The 21,171-nt window shown below is 40.2% G+C and overlaps 1 protein-coding gene across 3 annotated transcripts in view; it reads right to left on the bottom strand.

The window, feature by feature from the left end:
- Positions 1-290: 290 nt before the first annotated feature.
- Positions 291-21,171, bottom strand: part of ano2b (anoctamin 2b) — a 74,726-nt gene continuing 53,845 nt past the window's right edge. For all 3 annotated transcript variants that reach the window (XM_008401428.2, XM_008401429.2, XM_008401430.2), the window contains 5 exons: positions 18,258-18,410; positions 17,586-17,638; positions 15,421-15,599; positions 3,387-3,492; positions 291-2,243 (listed from right to left, as the gene is read on the bottom strand). In XM_008401428.2, the coding sequence (XP_008399650.2) occupies positions 1,887-2,243; positions 3,387-3,492; positions 15,421-15,599; positions 17,586-17,638; positions 18,258-18,410 (848 nt within the window). In that variant the 3' untranslated portion in view covers positions 291-1,886. The remainder of the gene's footprint in view (positions 2,244-3,386; positions 3,493-15,420; positions 15,600-17,585; positions 17,639-18,257; positions 18,411-21,171) is intronic.

Below are 21,171 nucleotides of genomic sequence, written 5' to 3'. Positions count from 1 at the left end.
TCCTTGCAGGATCATGAGGGGGTTATCTTCAGCGGTCACCCCTTAGAATTGCCTGGTCATTGCTTTCCAAAGCAATTCCACTCAATTCTCATCTCCCTTCAGTGTTTCTCCAATTGAGCTAGATTTCTACAGGTGAATTTCACTCGAGCCAATCAGCGAACAGAAGGACTTATGGACAAAGTTGGTTTTAGACCTGGAGTCTGCCTCTACAGGGCTGAAACTTGGCAAATGAGGAAGTGGCAGCGGAGGAAGTGAACGACGCATCGGGCAATTAAAGTCGGAGCGAGACGAATGTTTAAGACATTTTATTGCTGGCAAAGATGTCTTGGCATTACTCCCCATGGAGTTGCTTACAGCGCACACAATTTCCGGTAAGCTTGATCAAGCTAGAGCATTACATATGTCACAGCCAAATGATAGCGACTGGGTAAAATGAGATCCAGTTGTTTAAAAGTCCACTCCTCCAGCAAGCGATTGTTTCTCAACAGTCGAGAGGCCAGACTCTCTGGACAAAGCAAAGTCCAGAACGAGGGTCTGGCTTTTACCAGAATACCCTTAGGCGAGTTCCCAGTACATCTCAGCACAGAACAGGGAACCATGGACGCACACACTCATACCTAAGGACAATTTAAATAAACCATTTAACTGAAGAGTTATGTTTCTGGACTGTGCGAGGAAGTAGAAGTAACCGGAGAGAATCTATGCTTGAACTGCGAGAGCATGCAAACTCAATGCAGAAAAACGTCAAGGAAACACAACAATGTGTTCTTTTCTTTCTTCCATTTCACGATTATGAACTACTTTGTGTTGTTCTATCACATGAGATCCTGATAAACATTCAAATTTGTGGATGCGATGTGACAAAATGTGAAAAAACTCGAGGGGTGCGAATTCTTGGAAGAACCTGTGAAGCGTCTCTGAAGAGTTAAAGACTTTGAAGTTCACCAATGCAACATAAAGATCATCGGTCCGAACCCTGGTCCCAGGAGAACTCCACTGCGTCATTACAAAGCAATGTGGATGTAGTTTTTCTTTTAATTTAGCATAAACACAGTGAGTGTAGTTCAGCTCCGTCTCATTCACAGGTGGCCATCCCCGTGTATTATTGTCATGGTGAGTGCAGCAAAAGTTCCTTATGGCTCAGAAGAGATTCTCAGCTTCACAGATCATGGAGTTCTGATACTACAGCTTGGAAGGAGGTGAACGGCACCACAGTGTGCCATATTGGCATTTTCCCAGTCCATCAGTACCTAGAGCGGGTCGAAAAGAACCAACCAGCAGCCGTCATCACCGGTCACGATTGGTTGGGTAAACCGCTTCTAAAGTTATTTCTAATTTATAAAGAGAATTAAAAACAGTCCAGAAAATGTGGAATGTCGTGAGAGCTACAAAATCTGTAAACAAAAACACAACAAAGTAGGAAAATCACAGATCAGACAGCCCTAAAGTTTAAGCCACGATGTTCGTCAGTCTGTTGGTGGGTTAGTGTTTCCTATCGAAGCAGTCCGTCGGTTTGCAGTTCTTCCAGGTTCCTGATCACTTATTCAACCTAATATAGTAATTATTGCTTCTCTACGCTATGAAGCTCATGTGCCTCACTAAATAGTTGGTACAAAAAAAAAAAGGGAAAAAAAACACTTTGTCAGGTGAACAGTCGTGCGAGTCGGAACAGCACACTCACACAGCCGTTCGTTAAAGATCCACACACTGAGGCCAGCAAGGACCAGTTTATACTTCTGCAGGAGACCTGTGATGACATCACCACCGCACTACCGTGTCACACACACCAGGACACAAACGATACAGGTAACACACAGGAAAAGGGCCGAGTCTGTTGGCTTACAGGCCCCGTTTAAGCTTGATCCCCCCGATCGGGACGGAACGCGTCACACCGCCGTGTGCTTTGAGTTTGCGTTTTCTTTCCTGGGCAACGAAGACATCTTGTCGCTGATCTGACTGAAGCTGGCGGCCCTGCACCTCGCCCTCGGCCCCCCTCCATCTCCGGCCGTGGGGCCCGAGGGCAGGGTGCTGTATCTGCCCAGAACGGGGAAGGCCTGGCCCGCCGCGGGCGACTGGCTGTTGGGCTTGACGAAGAGGCTCTGGATGAGCTGGAATTTCTCCTTCTCCTCTTGCAGAAACAGATCCACCAGGAGCTTCTTTTCCCGTTTGAGCTGCTCCACGATGGTCTTGGGGACGTCTGGGATCACCCAGGCAACAATGAGGCTGAGGAACATCACCAAGTTCTGGGAGGGAGAGGGAAGCGTGGGTTAACGTACAGTTGAAATGAGATATTTACATAAACTGAACCTTTTTTCCTCATTAGCTGCTTTTCTATTAGAAATGTGCGCAAGACTTTATCAATATTCCGCAAGTGATGAAAGAACACAATTTGCAATTGTTGTGTTACCGTTACATAAGAAACACAATTAAAATCACAGCTGAATAAGTTTGTTCGCATGACAAGTAATAATAAACTGGCCGCGGCATCATTCTCCAACCACTTCCTGTCGTGGTCTTCTTGCGCCAGAAGTAACATCCGGTTGTTGATCATGTGACTCGTTTGATGCAAAAACAATGTTTCCGTTTCAGTTTTGCAAAGTAATCCAATTTCTATGGAGAACCTACCTTCTCCTTGAATCATAACTTTATAGTGAAAATGTGAGTTCTTCTTAAAGGAAACATTGGCATGTTCTGTAGGGTCACTCTGTTTTATCCTTCGAAGTTTTGTCTTATGGATATTGCTGGATTTGGAATCAACAGCAGCCTTTTTGTAAAACCCAGAATTGATGAAAGGATCTACAATTTCCATAGGTGATACTCACAGAGACTGTTGTTTACAGTAGGTGAGCTAATGGTGCACATCATGCTAACCGCTAACATAAGACGCTAAAGACAGTTTTATTCAACTCAATTCAATAAAAAAAATACTTAATTGATCCTGATTGGAAAATAAATGTTCATGCAACTCAAATTAATTCAAAATTCCTCAGAGTTATTATAGATCCGTAGACATATTTAAACCCTGGTGACTCATACACACAGTGTGACGTCACCTCTGCAGATGGAAAGCCAGAAAAACAATGAGTCTGAAAGTTAAATTGGGACTGTATCTCTATCTTAAAGTCCTGTAATAGTTTGGCTAAAAAAAAAGTAAACAGCCAAATATGTGCGAAAGACATTCTAGAGTAATAATTCCACAACATTTAGCCTAACATTTGGTCGCCACATGTTTGTGTACCAGACAACAAAAGCTGTTTACTGTCTGTCTGAGGTCATTTGGTGCATAAGAGCATATTGTGATCCAAATGCTTTGAATTAGCTATGCGTGTTCTCGGAGTTATTGCTGCGTGAATGGCAGGCATTAGTGGAACACAACAAACCCATACCTGAAACAAGATGACAAAGGCCAGTCTTGCAGACAGGACGGACCAGTACTGCTTGGAGAACTGGTACGCATCAGAAGACCAGGGGGGTTCCCTGTAGTCCTTGTACCTTAAAATAACAAACACAAACAAGAAGTACTAGTACCTTTGTGTTTTTAAAACCCACAGGGAAAGTAAATGAACAGAGCAGGGTACCCCAAACAGGCCACAATCCTGTAAGACATCTTCCTGTTCTTTAGCTATCCAGGACAGATGCTGATATATATTATAATATTATAATATTCTTCTCTTCCTCTCTGCTTCAGTCTGGGCTCAAGACGCAGCCAACTTTATTTGCACTCTTCTCTTTCGTTTGCCTTGTTGTAAATCATCTTTACGGTGCAGGCGAAAATAAACAGTAGACGACCTGAAACGCACGTTGAGAAAGAGCCAACGCTCTCAGAATGATGGAGGAAAAAGTGTGAAGAAAACGTCTGAGGCCGACAGAGAGAGAATAAAGAAATTCAACGTAAAATGCTGCTCATACACTTTAAGAAGGTAAGAAAAGTCAAAACTTTAAATCTAGAGATAATTATCTCTAGGTTTCTCAATGGAGCTCTTTCACTTTGAACACAAACATTTATGAGTTTTATGTCACTTATACAAACCCTGATCATGAAGTATTTACATTTCATTCAATGAAAAAAAGGTTAAACAGGAACAGAAGACAAAACAGAATAGGGAAGAGGAAACTGTATTTAAAGCTCCAACAGGCTGTTCATCGGCTGACCAAACGTTTAAGCTCCAGTCGGTCCGTCTCTGCCGAGGACACAGTAGTTCAGCGAAGAGAACTTTATCATTGGCAAAGAGAAATTTAACGTCGTAACTTCAACCAGGTTACCTCATTCAAGTTACACGATAACTGGAGTGCAGTCGGCCGGTCGGTTAGACGCTTGAGAGAAAAACTAAGGGACAGATACAGACTGGGTGAAAACGGAAAACCTGTTAGTTAGCACAGGTAAGCTAACAGAGGACTGCTAAAAACAGATGCTGTAAGCTAGCACTTTACATCTGTAGACACACATATTTGTGAAAAAAATAAGCCTGTTATTGTGATTGGACTAGGAACAGCTTCCGGACATTTCGAACTAACGCCAAAGCTAGCAGTTTAAGAAATCTGAAATGAATCTACTGCAAAAACACAAAATCTTACCAAGTGTTGTTTTTGTCAAGTGTCTAGCGCAAATATCTTCGTAAACTTTTTTTAAAAAATTAATAATCAGGAATTATTGACTTAAAACAACCTCCTACATCTTGCTAAAAACTCACTTCTAAGTTAGTTTTGTTGTATTTCAAGTGGACTTAGATATTTTTTGTAGAAACTAGACAAGAATGCTTGGTAAGATTTTGTGTTTTTGAAATACCAATATTTTAATAGCAGCAGAACCAAATCAGTCCCTCAGCATGATGCTACAACCACCATGCTGGATAACTGGTACATCATTCTTGGCTTTTACCTTAAACTGCTCGAACTAGTGACCTTGGAATTAACAGCGTTTTAGAAAAAGGCACCAATAACTTATGCAAACATATAATTCTATGTGTTGACTTGATTTTCCCAATGTTTTGAGAGTCACTTATTAAAATATTTAGGTACATGTATGTATGTGGTTAAGCCAGTTTGCTTAATATGGAGCCTTTGTGATTATCAAAAAAATCCCCAATAAATTCAAACTTGTGCAGCCAGTTAGTTTTTTTTATTTTATCGCCGCACTGTTATGTTTACATTAAAACATAAAACTGTCCAAATAAGTCAAACCAGTAATAAATCAACGTGCATGTGCTGAAATATGCACAAGAGCTTTCGTTAGTGAAAATGAGGGTAAAAACAATTGTAATCACAAAATCATTAAGAAAGTAAGTTTATGTATGTATGAATGATGGCTGGAGAAGTTGAAACAAAACGACTGTGTTTTAACAAATATGTCTAAAAAGTATCTGTCCTTCCCTGTGGGACGTGGAATAAAAGATGCATTTTTCCTTCCTAGGCTAACCTTGGCACGGTTCAGCTCATTGTTAATCAGAAGAGAATCTCTGAGCAATGAATCGTCTCGGAGTAATCAATACACAGAGGTTTCAGTGGTTATGAAACAAAGGCTGGCATTGTAAACCCATTGCTATCTACAGAGCAAACTGTCCAGCCAGCATCAAGTTGAATTACTGCATTTGGGATACAAGGAGAACTGTCTCACAATCAGGATAAAAATGAAAAGCATGAAAATGCAACAGTTGATATATTGTTTGTTTACAGATAATCAACCAACAGAATCAGTGAAAAATAGAATTAGATAATATTACGTTTTACCTAAATATACCTAAAAAAAAATCCTTTTTAGGTATATTTTCTATGAATAGACGTGGATGTAAGTGTAGCAGGTGGCGTGTGCCTGTGTGATGATGGAGGGATGTGGCCTGAGGATATAGGTGTGTGTGATTACACACACCTATATCAAGGTGTGTAGAATTATTAGGGAGCTTCTTTTCTTCAAGCAGAATGAGCCAAAACAAAGATTTACTTGAGACCTAAGAGTCAAAAACGATCAAAAGTTTCTTTGAGGGATGCAGAACTCTTTAAATCGCTGAGTTAATTGGGGAAACTTGTGGAGAAAAAAAAGCAAATAACTGCCAAGGATTCGAGAAGAATCAAGTGTGAAGCTACCAGAAGCCATTACATTCGTAAGGTGATTAACATCCGGCTCAGTCCTAACCAAGTTGGGTGCGTCTCCATTGGCAATGAGTCCGTTACCATGAGGCGGGGATGTGGGAATATGGGCGGGGCCATGAGCGAGCAGCAGCATTGGTTGGTGGCATTTTACGTGTACCCTTGGTCGACCAACTTGACGCTAGATGCGTTCTTCCACCATAATTGTTAACAAGGTCTGGACCTCGAGGCTTGACCATGGAGTAATCAATTTTTTCAGCGAGTCATCTTGCCAACTACTGCAGTCTCGTCACGGAACCCACCGGCCAATCAGTGAACACAGTCTGCACCAATCACATCGCTTGTGCGAGTCCCCAAGACGTGGCCTGTATCACGTCTTGGAGACGTCCCTAAAAACGTAGACGAGCCTCTCGATGTATGAAAATGTAGACGAATCTGACTGGGGCTGACGGAGGAAGAACCAGTTAGAACCACGTCTGTGGAGAAGGGCTGTAGATGTACAAACACTCGTTTACTACGAGGCTGATCCATCACCGGTCTGTTGCGACGTGGCCGCAATGGACTGTTTCATACTCTCACTCTGTTCTTCTCAATAAACTTGTACAATCTATTTTTGTAACTCAATGTTTTACACTGGCATTCGCACAGGCTTTGAATTAAATGTTAAAAATAAAATTGTGTTTCCAACCATTTTTATTGCTACTCAAGTTTCCTGTCAAGCCAAGTCAGGAAAAAAAAAAAGGACCACTTTCCCTTTTAAGCATTAACCACTGTCAAACAAACTCAGCTCACATCACAGAGCTCCTTCATTCCTTCTGTCATCCATCAATCACGTTTCTCAAATTTATTAAATCAAGAGCATATTCTCTCCAAAACAAACCCCATAAAAGGTTGTGCGGCCCGACATAAAGCTCCATCGAGTTTAGACAAAGTCGCTCGCGACACAAACAAATAAAAGAATCTTTTAGCGAGAGTCGGCTGTGGTGACGGGGTGCAAGGAGAGGAACACGGGAAGCGGCTGACCTCACCAGTTAACCACGTAACATTAATGTGAGCGCTTGGATCACGGTCGCCGAGGCGCGGCGCAGAGCGGCGCTCACATGTAACACACCCTGCCATGCAAAAATTCCTCTGAAGATAAAACACTCTGAATGAGGCGTCTCAGTGAGGCTGACATGAAGAGGATGTAGCTAACAGAGGGGAGGATGAACACTAAGCGTGTGTGTGAGAGAGTGTGTGTGTGTGCGTGCGCGTGTGTGTGTGTCGTAGCAGGGTCTTATGATGGCTGACTCCTTCTCCTTATACAGTCATAAATGAGGAATGTTTCTTGAGAGACGGAGCTCCTCTCCCCTCTTTTTCTCCTTTAATCTATTCATCTTTCACTGGACAATATTTTACAGTGTTTTACTCGAAGGTCGGCTTCTAATGTGATCTGGACTTCACTTCCTGTCGTTCTCCTAGCATTTCAAGCTAATCTGTCTCAACTGAATTAAAGAGGAAGTGCATGTGTTTCTGTCACCAGAGAATTATAGGACTGCATGTGTGGGTTTTCCTTATGCTCCATTTTTCACAATAACAGAGGTATCCACAGCAACTGGGGCTCTGTATTGTTTCATAGGACCAATCAGTGAGACATTGGGTTTTATAGTTAACTTTTTTGAACATGCTTGTTTAAATTTTTTTATTTATTTTTTTTATAGACAGCTACTCAAAAAGAGTGGTTGGAACCGCTAGCTAAAAAGCTAGTTACGCTAATCCTAATGTGCAAATGATAAATATTAGCTCTGCTAACGGTAAGGAAATACACCAACACGGCATTTGGTGTGCGCTAATGCTAAAGCACTAACTTCAATTTAAATTACGTCTGCCCTTAAAGACTACAACCCTCGATAATCAATTTAAGTTTGAGATAATTTGCAAGTTCTAAAATACCCTTAGAGGTTGTATTTATGTTTATATCTTGTTCTCTGGTGCCCGTGTTTCATTTTGTTCCTGTACGGGGTTTTTTTTGCTTGAAATTCAATTGGGGGGAACCAATGTGAATGTGAATGAATTGTCTAATTGAGGAATTCTTGAAGAGTCGACAACGAACGCCTCAACACAGGTGTTGACCTTTATTCAACTAAAAGTTCACAAAACAGCACCAGATGCTAAACAAAATAATTAGCTGTTCTATTAGCATTTTAAAATACGCATCATCTCTTTTATTTCAATCTTTCTATCTCAGATTTTTGTTTTGAAAGGCTGAAGTACATCACATAACTAAGATCTACAGCTTAGTTACTGGAGCTCATCTCTTAGCTAAGTGTTCAATTTGTCTCCACTGTAATGAATATTGTAAAAAAAAAAAAAAGTGTTTATCTCTTAGTATACGAGTTGACATACAAATTACAGAAACATTTCTTAGAATGTAAAGAATTCTTCATAAAATAAAGAAAATTACAGACAATCCTGACCATCCTTTTTATGTCATTGTCATACAACGAGTGTCTTCAGTCAGAGGCTTCTTCAGAACAGCTGTAATACAGACTGCAACAGGAGATCCTTCCTGCCCACAGCCATCAGCGTCTCTAACAACTCTTTCATGACAATTGTATAATATGAGTAACAACATTTACTTTCCCTCTGGGATTAATAAAGTACTTTTTTGATTTGCACTGAATTGAAATGTGATTATGGTTTTTATTATTCATGGATTAAAGGTTAAATATGTGAATTTCATGTGTGTGTGAGTGAGATACTGCTTCCAACAGTGTGCCTCCTGGGATCCCAGAATATATTTACAGACAAACAAGGGTCAAAGCATTCCCATCCCAGAAACACACACACGCACACACACACACGCGCACGCACATGTGCACGCGCACACGCACACGCACGCACACACACACACACACACACACACACACACACACACACACACACACACACACACACACACACACACACACCCTATCAGAATACATGGCTTCTGTCAGGGCTGATTCCGTCTCCTGGATGGATGAACATGGATTTTTCATTTGGTATGACAGATCTGCCATCCACTCATTTCTTATTTAGAGATTTTCCAAGCAAAAAAAAAAGAAAAAGCAGAATTAGGACAGGAGAATAGTATGTAAAAACAATATACTGCTTTATGGTCCCATAGTTTTTAAGATATTTTTTTTCTTGGGTCTATTGCTATAGTTACATAGATGGAGGAAAGAAAGATAATCCTGAGTTAGTCAGTTATGCTGGGAACAGACTTCATTAATTGACCAGTTTTATTTTATTCAAGTGGGTCTCTATGACCAGTGGTGGCTTTTAATGTGGCCCACATGGGCAGTTGCCCAGGGTAGCAGAAAGGGGAGAGAAAGCCAAGAACTAGAAAATAAAATATTTGCTACTACCTGTATGGATATTGCCGCCTTCCTAAAATAATGGACTAAATCATTTTTGCCAAAAGTGATTTTGGGGGATGGGGGGTAAAAATCACCACCTATTTACTTTCAAAAGATTCTTTAGACAAAAAAAACATAAAAAAAGGTTGGTTACTTTCTTCCCACAAATTATTTATTTATTTGATAATTGCATTTTTATCAGTTTGGGGGCCTCATGAAAACTTGAGGTTTTCTTTTTTTGTTGTTTGTTTAGCAAATTTGTGAATTTTTCAAGACATTTACAAGTTTTTTTTTTCTAGAATATTTCTGAGATTAACCTCAAAGTTTAGGAGTTTTGTTCTAGCAATTTTCCACTTTTCAAACTCAGACGTTTCCAAGTTTTTTCCAGAAAATTTCAGAGATTTTTTTTTGACAAAAATGTACTCCTCTTGTTTTTCTCAGTACAATACACCGTCGTAGTCTCTGGTGCTTCTTCCGCTTCGTTTGTGTCACTTGATGCCCCATGGCGCCTATACGGAGATCCAGGTTTTGAGGCCTTGTTAATAAAATCGTAGTACAGCGCAGAAGAAAACCATTTACTCACTACATGGTTCAATTCCAATACCAAGGAGAATGAGTTTTATGCGTTTACATCCACCGTGTGCCCAACAATGTCGTGCCTCTTCTCTCATCTCAGCAGTGATTTGTAAAACATAAATGTAACTCTAAGTGAACACAAGGCTCAAATTGAAGGAAGTTGCATGCGAGTTTGCAGATTAATTCCAAAAGCCTTCTTACGAGTGTTTTTGTGGATAATGAAAAACGAAGACATCCTTTTTCTGCCAGTGTTAGATCATGCAAATCAATGACAGAACATATGGATTTAAAAAGACAAAAACGGGTTACGTGGACCCTTAACTTCTGACTGCTTGAGTTTTTGAACGTTAAAAAGGGTAAATAACTCGCGTCAAAATGTCACATACCCAGAAATAATTTAGCAAGTCGAGCAAAATCCAAAATGTGCGGCATGATGCTTCCCTCTTATTAGTTCTGCTGTAATAATTTTCGGAGCAGAGCTTATCTCTGCAGCTCATGAAATAAAGAGTAAATATTTTCGCCTGATGCACCAAGAACAGATGTCCAATAATAAACCTCCCAATAATCCTTCACATAGCTGCTTGGCCCTCGCTTGACTTCAGGGCGATAAGAACATAAACACAGGCAGCCTGATGTCAGAGCGGCGAACTTTACACAACGATTTATAGACGTCGACGAAGGCAGAAGAAGAACCTTCACGAAGGACTTTGTATTGTATCTGTCACCCTGTATATGTAGCTTTTGTTGAAGACAGGAATCAGTTCATAAGTTCTTAAGTTCATAAACTCGATCACGTTGCTTGCCATAAACACACAGTCATTTTCTAACATTTTCAGATAAGACTCACCATGTTTTAAACTATGTGAGTAGCAGCTTTTATGCTACTTGACAAAAAAAAAGGCAAAAATGCCTGTTTGTAATCAACAAAACAGAAATGTATTCTTTCGTTCGAGGCGATGGGAAGCAGAACAACGTTCTTTCTGGTTGTTTCGCACTTTACGAGAACTCCAGTATAAAACTCTTGGGAAGCCATCAAACGTCCTACTCCGTAAATCCCAGAAGATCTGTGGGACACGACGTGAGAAAGAAAACGTTCTGACCTGAATACGTCTCAGTAATGAGCTGAAGGAACTCCTACACACTGCTCCAAGTCCAAAATGATGTTTTTTCCTGTTTTGTGTGGGTTTTTACAGGATCTAAATGCTGTAAAAACATTGCAAAAATACTGAGGCTTCCTAACTGTTAACCACTAACAACATTAACTCTTTAAAGGTATCTTTTTCCAGACATTTTGTCCACTTTGAGTTTTTATTTTTGCCCTTCCCCAGTGTACCCTGCACCACATTTGGGTTTATTCATTCAGGTCAACACTAACAGACACCCCAAGCTTTTAAATACTATACTTAATTATGTCCTCCTTCAAAGAAAATTAATTTAAGTGTCGTTATCCATCCATCCATCCATTTTCTTGCACCCTTTTTCCCTTCGTGGGGTCGGGAGGGGTGCTGGTGCCCATCTCCAGCCAACGTTTCGGGCGAGAGGCGGGGTCACCCTGGACAGGTCGCCAGTCTGTCGCAGAGCAACACAGAGACACACAGGACACACAACCATGCACACACACACTCACACCTAGGGGCAATTTGGAGAGGCCAATTAACCTGACAGTCATGTTTTTGGACTGTGGGAGGAAACCGGAGTACCCGGAGAAAACCCACCATGCACAGGGAGAACATGCAAACTCCATGCAGAAAGACCCCAGGCCGGGAATCGAACCCAGAACCTTCTTGCTGCAAGGCAACAGCTCTACCAACTGCGCCACTGTGCAGCCCCTGAGTGCTGTTATGATAGTGGAAAATATTTAGTGAAGTTAAATAATCACCTGTCAAAATGTTTTCTTAGGTTTCTTGGTTGGGACTTTTGTTTTCGGTGTCTCTGAGATTCAGGTTTTAAGCCCAGCCTCCAATACTAGCAAAGTTTCCATATAATAATAGAACAGAAGGTGGAGGAATATTAATATCCTTACCTTCTTGTAAAAGGAGTAGATGAGCGATGCTATCTTGGTATGCTATTGCTAAGCTAGCTCACTTGAAGACACTCGAGTACAAACTGAGCACAAAATCTCCTAAAACACAAACTACAGGGCAAGTGTGTGTGTTACGATTGTAAATTAGCTCAAAGACAGAAGTGTTGATAGATGAGCTTGACTAAGTCTGTACCATACAAACGCATCAACAGTTTGTCAGTAATTTAGAAAGTAGCACTAAGCTAATCAGGATGAACGTCACCTACAGATTCATTACCACCAACTAAAACTTGTAGTGAAGAATTACAAGTACAGAGCTGTCTTTAAGCTGAGCACACGCAAACATACAGAGCAGTTAATTGGGTCTAAAATGTACACGTGCACATTTGTAATCTATTTTAACTAACTCAAATTAAGTAATTGGCTGTTTGACTGACGCTTTCGGCTTATGGAGCACACCATGCTTACCTCCGTGATTCAGATGACGACTTTAAGAAGTCTTTTTCCCAAGAAGACCTACATCTACTTAGGCTTCTCGTATTCATCATAATTCACATTCCTACTCCTTGATTTTTATGTAAAAATTATCTAAAAATCATATGAAATCCCAAAATAATACAAAACGCTTGAGCTTTGACGACAGCATTACTGAAGAGACGTGCAAGTCCGCTGAAGCAGAAATGATGATTTAGTCCGTCATACTGCTGTTTTTAAATCTGATTAAAAATTGAAATGGTTCTGTCACTCCGTCTATCTTTATAAAACCACCCAGAGAGGATACGTTCCTCCCCTGCTCTCTGCCATGCCGGTATCTTTCCATCATGCTTAATCTTTTCCTCGTTATAAAAGAAGCTTAGTTTCTTTGCCTTCTTATCTGATCATTTCATCAATGCTGTCAGCCCCCCCGCCCTTCCTTTCTACTCAGCTTGACACTACCATGCATCCATTCATTCGCCTGTCCTGTGACATGTATTCATCCATACCAACCACAATCACAACATCAACGAGGGACGACAAAGGGATATAAAAAGACAGTAACTCCATGGAGTTATTGACATCAAGAGCTGGATGAATGGCTCTTGAACCAAGGAACAGCTGTTATACCCAGCGATGTACATATTGGACACAAAAAAACCCTTCTTGGGACATTTGCTACCAATTTCATGCCTAATAACCGTTACAGGCGTAAAGCGTCTCGTCATACTTTTGGCGTGACGCATCACGGCGCTCCAGCACAAAGATGGTATTCTTGCTTCGCCGACTTATGTAACTGCAGGTCGGCCTTGGCTGTCTGTGGTCGCCATCATCCGTGACCTTTCCCACTACAGCACTTTATATTAACATTCTAAAGGAGATTCTTGCCATTGGCACCAGCAAAAATGTGCGGAAGATACAATGGTGGACTGTCTTTGGCAGTTATTGACATTATTGAATTAAAAAAGCTGTGGTGTTGGCAGTAAGGTGTTTTCAACCTTAAACCTTTTATGTTTCATGTGTAGAAGGTGCTTGTTACATCTGCAGTTGACATAAAGTTGTCAGTAGCTGAAAAGAAAACCAAGGAGTCGGTGGAAAGTTGCTAGAAGTCACTTTTTAAGTGGAAGAAGCAACTATGGTGAAAAAACCCCCCGATAAACCCGGTGCGTATTTTTCACAAAAGGATCTAGAGATATTTAGACTCTAGACGCCAAGGATAAACTCCATGTTTTTTGGAACTTCCTGTGGTCCTGGCCAGGAATTGCGAGCAAGAAATTTGATTGGCAGCAGACGGCATTCCGTGACTGGCTCATGGATTTACGTGATTGGATGATCTAAGGCGGCACTAATAGCTCGTTGCAACTGGATGGGGCAACTCGCAATGAACAATTATAGCAAGAGATTTTAGAGAAACTGGTCGCCCAAAGTTACAGACGCAAAATGACATCAAGAGTCTTGACGACAGATCCTGTGTGCTCACATTCCCACATTCCCGCCCAAGTTCCTGTCAGTATTCACGCCCACATAGAGAGGGACACACTGCCAGTGGAGAGGCACCAAACGTGGCTGGGACTGAACCATAAATGAGACTTGACAATGGAGAGGGAGCTTCCGCAAATTACATTAGTAGACATTCCGGTTGAGTTTTAGAAGTTTAAGTTCCAACACTTACACGATTATAACTGTAACTGCAGCTTCAGAAATAGTGAAGTACAGCTTCTAAATAAATGACAATACACATCACATTCCAAAAAATAAGTCGTTGTTATTTTCTCCTAAGCAGCTCATACCAGGAGCATTGGGTCTGTGGCCGACACTAAGACTACTGAGAAAAGTTATGGTGGTTAAAAAACAAAAGAAAAGTGTCATAATCTTGTTTTTATGGAATTGCACGTTCTAATTCCCTGGAGTTCTGTTGCCATTGACATTTTTAAGTCATTTTGATAACATTTCCATCCCCCGTCTGTTGCTGCGCACTGCTTGCCGGCTGCCTGAAAGAAGGGTTGACGTTTTTTCCCTCACTTTGAAGAAACCTCAATAAAACTCAAACTTATGGCATAGGAGCTAAAGGAGAACAAACCACTTTCATTAAAGTGACACAGTTTTAAAACTCTAGTAAACAAACTACAAAGGCTACAAGGTCATGTAAGCAGCGGTTTGGATCTAACTGCCAGAGATGCTAACAATGCTAATTGCCAAGGTAATACCAGACTGTTGTACTTATTTTACATTCCAAAGAGCAGAATTGCAAAAAAATAAAAAGTATATTTAATGCGATAAACATTTGAGAACTTAATAAATGCATGTTTATTTTTTTGATTGAGTCTGTAACTCAAAATTACATTACAATGAATAAGTGCTTTAGGTAATATTTGAAATCCAGTTAAACCAGCTAGACATCTCAGCATCTGCACAAAGCTGTTCTGGACTGCAGATTATGATAATTACCCTTTAAATATACCAGACTGTAATACACATAAATTTGTGAGATTTTCCTTGTGTTTAGTACAACTTTTAGGTTTTCTTCACAGAATATCTTGGAGGTTCCTTGTGACACATAACTGTCTCTCTAGTATTTTCCAATTACCAAGAAAAGGTTCCTCTGTTGACTGAAACAAGATAATTACATTTTCGACATGTCATCCCATTAATTCATCTATTCATTGTCTACTCCTCATTATTTGAGAACGGCTAATCATGTTATGAGCTGACCTATTTTTATTTTTATTTTTTTTTAAAGGTACAATACGAGTAAAGATCTTTGTCAAACATGCAAAGAGTGTTTCGTTCCTGTACGCCACACATTGTAACGACTGGGAGTATTTGATGAGATATAAGAGGCCAGAGTGTTTTTTTTTTTTTTGTGTGTGGTGGGATTCGTACCGGCAGACAGTGATGTCTCCCTGGTCCAAGCTGTGTGGCGCGGTGCCAGGCTTGAAATTGGAAACGTTGAAGAAGGAGAGCGTGTGGTCGATGAATCCGTGCATGGTGCCCGTCTGGCTGTACATGTACTGGTAGACGAGCCGAGGGACGAAGTCTGACGTGAAGGAGATCACAAAGGCCTAACCAGAGAAAAAAACTGAGTCAGACTACTTCATTTTTATGGGATTATTCCTTTAAAATCTTAAATCAATCTTGAAGTTGGCAATGGCACCCTGCTGGACCCAAGACTATCTGTAGTGTTTCCTTTGCTAGCAACTCCATTTTAATAAAATTTGTATGAAAAAAATAGAATGGAGGTTCTTGATTTTGTCTGGACTGAATTTGATCTGTGGCTGGTTTTGTGCGTCAGTCATCGAAAAGGTTGAGAACTTTTAAAGTTACGATACAGACAAAGCTATGCACAACAGAGCCAATGTGAAAGTACGATAGAGACTAAAACATGTTAGATTTGGTTCCAGAACATGTCCAAAACCGTCTTCCAGTCGAAAACATTGACTAGAAGTTTTTGACTTCCAGTCAATGTTTATTATCTGGGTTTCCATAACAAACCCAGATAATAAATAATCTGTTTATTATCTGGGTTCCTTTCTGTTAATCCATAACAAATCTGTTATGGATTAACAAATCCATAACAGATTTGTTTGTTTCCATAACAAATCTGTGCAAAACGTTGTAAATATTCCGCTAATGTAAAAAAAAAAAAAACAACAACTCACTTTTGCAATGGCTATGTTTCTGTTAAAAAAGAAACGCAATTAAAATCACACATGAATAAATTTGTTCACGTGTCGTCATCCTCTGCCCACTTCTGGTCGTCTTCTTCACGGTTTGCAGCAGTGGCAACGTTCGGTTGTTGATCACATGACCCCTGCGATGCAGTTTTGCAAAATAAACCAAAAGAAACCCACTTTGTTTCTTTTGGCAAAGTTTTTATTGGAAAAATTAGTTGTTTTTTTTTCAAAATTGTCGTGTTTCTATTAAATTTATTTTTTATGTCAAATCGCCCAATTATACTGTCAATGGAAGCGCAGCTACTGTCTTGTTTGAATTGGGCCAGTCGACTTCTTGATGGTGGGTAGGTTCCTCTTTGCCAGTCCAAAAGTGTTTTCCTTGCGGCCCTCTCTAATTTAAACAATACTCAAAGCAAAAGGAAACTTAAGACACTTATTGAAGATCTATGAAGGAGAATAGTCGATTTACTCGATCTGGAAAAGCCTTTTGCACAAATTAGTTGCCGACAATTAAAAAGGAAACAGGCTCCAAAACTAAAGCCTTCACACTTAACTGAAATTTGCTGAGGCCTAAACGGACTTTGAATATGGACGGATGACCTGCATTCCCCTTCCACTGCATTCCGTCTCCTTGTTTTTACAGCACGTATGAAGGAGTGCAGTCCTTTCGTCCATCTCTCCACCTTATTCAAACTCCTGTCCTTTGATTTGGAAACCTTCAGAAATCTCTTCAGTATTAAAGTAAACAGAAAAGGATTTGGTTGGTTGGACAGCCCAAAGCTGACCTCACCAGATTTACATTTCTGAACGCTTCAGCAGGAGAGCATCAAATATTAAATGAGCAGCTAACTCAGAAGTTAGATATTGTACGATCCCTCTTGTGTGCATTTTACTCCAATCTGAGCTCAATATTTGGCCACAAAGTGATGTTTTGTTGTTGCTGTTTTTATAATCTGTAATTTACCATCAAGTAACAAATCCAAAGTCCACTAATAAAAGGCGAATGCCTTCAAGACATTTTACCTTTTTATCATTAAGCTTCTTAATTTCATCTTTATCAAAAAGGGGGGGAAAAAACAAACTCATTGGCTGAAGAAGTGATAACTAAGGATCTTTACCAGCAGATCATGTGGGAAAACAGAGAGATTCCTCCCAAATTCTTGTTATTTAATTACATCGCATAATTGTGTTTGAAAATAATGTATTTAACCTGGAGACTGGACGAACTGAGAAGGAATGTGAGCTGAATGCTTACAGCATTAAGCTAAAGTATGATTATGAGATAGAGGTGTTGCTTCCAGAGCTTCAGAAGAAGGTTTTGACTTTAACAAACTAACTGTTAATAAAAAATACTGCGATTATGTTCATACTTACATTTATTATTACCGACAGTTTGCCCATTCCGCTCAAAATGTTGTACCATATGCCTGGAGAAGAGAGAGAGCGAGAGAATAGTGACGTCAGCATTACAGCAGTGTGATCATCGTTTTTTATTCAGGTGAAATTATTTCTAAGTTGTTTTCCAGAACGTTCTTGGTTTCTCTGAGTGTGTGTCTGCTAAACTTTGAGAGATATTTCTGCTAAAGTGGGGTTGTGTGAAGTATTAATGAGTAGTAAGTAGGTCAGCCGCGCTTGGAGGAGGCTTTAACGCCCAGGCGGAGGTTTAGCCTCGGTTACATGGAACTGGGCCGAATGTTAGAGATGTTACGAAAATAGAGGAATAATACAAACTAAAACTGATATGAAAAACTGATGCAACAAAAAATTCACAAGGTTTATTTTGCTTACAAACCAAAGCATTTCTCATTTTGGAGGCTTCAAAGAGTGCGTGAACAGTAGTTTTCAAATATCGCCACAGAGTGGAATTGGATTTAGGACTGGCCTTTGACTAGGATGTTCCATGACAAAAATATACTTTTTAGCTGAATTATTCCTGTCAGACCGTCAGTTCCCGAAACTGACGAATTTATGTTTGACTCCAACGTTTTTACAAATTTTTTTTTTTACACGTTTGTACCAGTCTGTTGGTAAGTTGGATGAGCTTACCGATGTCTTTAGCACGTGCAGCGACTGGCCGGCGTAACTCTGTGACAAACTTCCTGGCATCCAGCCTGATCTCAATGACGTTGTTCAACAGGGCGAAGAGCGGGGCCAGGGGGAACGACGCCACAAACAGAGACACAAAACCAAACTGGATAACTGTGGAGAGACGCAGAACAAAAACAAAACAAAACAGAAAAATTATTATTTGCTTATGTTATGTACAGTTAAAACTAATTCCCTGCGTTATGGGAAAGACAGCTGTAGATCCATAAAAGTTTTATTCCACTGGAGAAAACACGCAAAGAAATTATTTAAAATGAGAATAAACACTGAAACAAGATGGGATAATTCATTTTCTAAAACATGCTGCTTTGTGATATTTGTCATAAATCCAACATTATGGATTTTCTGCAGGCTACATTCCTGAAATTTTTAACAAATTCTTTTAAGCTGTCCTTGGAAAAATTAAAATGCACCAAATTAAAATGATGAACTTCATTTAGATACAATTTACACACACACACACACGCACCCCCCCCCCACACACACACACACACTCCTCATGAACATGTTTAGGATGCCACTTTTCTTTGACATGTTTGTGTGCCCCCCACCACCCATGAGGAATGTCCTGGGTGGAGAGCCATAGAACTCATAGAACTTAATGAAAAGCTCCAGTCAAAGGAAGGAAGCTGCAGTCATATTCAATAAATCAGAATGTGTCTTTTTTATGAGCCTCATAAAAAAGTACAGAACCTTTTGAAAATTGACAACATTTAACCCTTGTGTCCAACAGAACCCCACACCCGTAAAACTTGTATCATTTGCCACAGTCCTCCACGTTTGCCTCAGTCCTTGCACACACAAGGGTTAAGCAGGAATTAAAAATATTTTTCATTAAAAAAAATGCATTAAAAATATTACTTTTATTAGTCTGAAGTAACATTTCAACTTTAAATGAATTATGATTTTGAAATTATAATAATTAACAGGCATAAAAGCATTTAAACATCCATCTGTGTGTAATGAATCTATATAATATGTAAAAAGTTAATAAATTAACTGTTCAATAAAGTACTAATTTTTGGAGCATGAAAGGTAAAAGCTTCATTTGTATTTTTTACATGATTTCTTTTTTTAAACTAAAAATGTTCAGCTGTAAATTTAAATAACTCTGATTCTTTGATGCTTCAACGTGAAACAACTGAATGTTTTGTTTCCTCCGAGTTCTCCCTCAAAGAGCTCAGATTGGGTCTTTCTTGCCAGTGATTGGAGAATATTGCTGGTAAATATCAGGTGCTAGATTTCACCATGATAAACATGAATATTTAGCATCTGCTGCCAAAGGGGGAAGCATATCTGATCAATGAGAACGTTGTGTCTCTCTTGGCTGATTAACGATCGGTTCACCTCCGTCTTAAGAATGCGCAGAAGGAAACCCGAGAGGGACACAGCAGTCGGGCCAGCCGGGGCCAGCTGGGGCCCCCCGACGCGTTGCTGCGACCGGAGCGCTGGAACCTAAGCAGTGTGGGAATGGGGATTTCCAGCGAGCCGGAGACTGACGGCTTCACCTCGGGACACCACGTCGAGACAAAGAGCGGCCGGGAAGAGAATACGGCAGCGGAGCAGCGAGCGCTACGGGGCAGGCTCAGAGTAACCTCGCCGTCTACCTGAGCCGAGGTCGCCGGGTCCGGCCCAGCCACACAAAGGCGGCGCAGGAACAGACAGGCCCCACGTAGAAAAATCCCTGCGAATGGCAACAGTCCGCTCATAGTCATGACTGTCAGAGAGAGAGAGAGAGTGTGTGTGCGTGTGTTTTCCATGCGGAACGCAGACATTTCTGACATTCTGCGATGCGCCCCGAGGCGGGTTTCCTCCCACCCTCCTGTGTCAAACAAAATCTCCCTTTTCAACACATAAAATTGACTTTTCAAGCTGTGAAATCTGGAATGTAATTAAAGACCTGTAATTAAGAAACGTTTGCCTGGTGCCTCCACGGTTCCACGTCGCTTCACCACGTGGGTTTGTAGCTTTTTGCATGTTGTAGTTCGGAGAATAGACACAAAACAACAATAACAATTTACATTTAGATGTTTCTGCTGTCCTGTTGCTGAACTTTGACCCCCATCAGTAAGGAGCAAAGCATCAAAGATATCAAGCTGTGGCGGCATCTTGTTTTACGTGACAGTGTGGAACCATCAGTCACCGCTCCGTTTTAACTTCTTTCAGCTAAATCAAACGTCTTCATCTGCCCAGCTGTTGAAGAAATCATTCTCCATCTTTAAATGTTATACAGGATTTATGTTGTTGAAAACAATCCATCAGTCCACTGAGGTCACAGCATGTTAGTTGAGTTGAGGTCTGGACTTTGACTGTTGCAACTTCATTCATTTCTCGGTTGGTTGTTCTGTCGCCGTTATCAATGTCCTTCTGATGACTGAAGGACAGCTGACCCCTCAATATTCACAGGTTTCTGTCAACAGCTGCCAAGAAATAGATCAAATCCGCAAATACTTGAGATACTATGGAAGTAAATATGTGCCATCAGAATTTGAATAAAAAATGCATCTGAAACTTGAATGTTGTATATTTGCACTTACTTTTTCAATTAGAAAATTAATTCAGAATACAATTTTGACCTAAAAAAAAAATTCAGTGTCATTATTTGTACATGTATGCAAATTTCATTTGTTAAAAAAAATTCACATTCCTATTTCAGAGATCAAATTTTCAATATATATATTTTTTCAGTGTTAAAAAAATTCAACATATAAAAAAATTCAACTTTTAAAAATTCAAATGCAATATTTTCAGTGTCCTAAAAATTCAACTTGCTCAAATTCGCTGTCTCAAATTCAACATCTAAAAATTCGCTGTACAAAAATGGCGAGGTTACTTCAGGTCACAGACATTAGCA

The sequence above is a fragment of the Poecilia reticulata genome, linkage group LG23, assembly GCF_000633615.1.
Source record: "Poecilia reticulata strain Guanapo linkage group LG23, Guppy_female_1.0+MT, whole genome shotgun sequence".
Classification (NCBI taxonomy): domain Eukaryota; kingdom Metazoa; phylum Chordata; class Actinopteri; order Cyprinodontiformes; family Poeciliidae; genus Poecilia; species Poecilia reticulata.
This window is presented reverse-complemented; position numbering and strand designations above follow the sequence as displayed.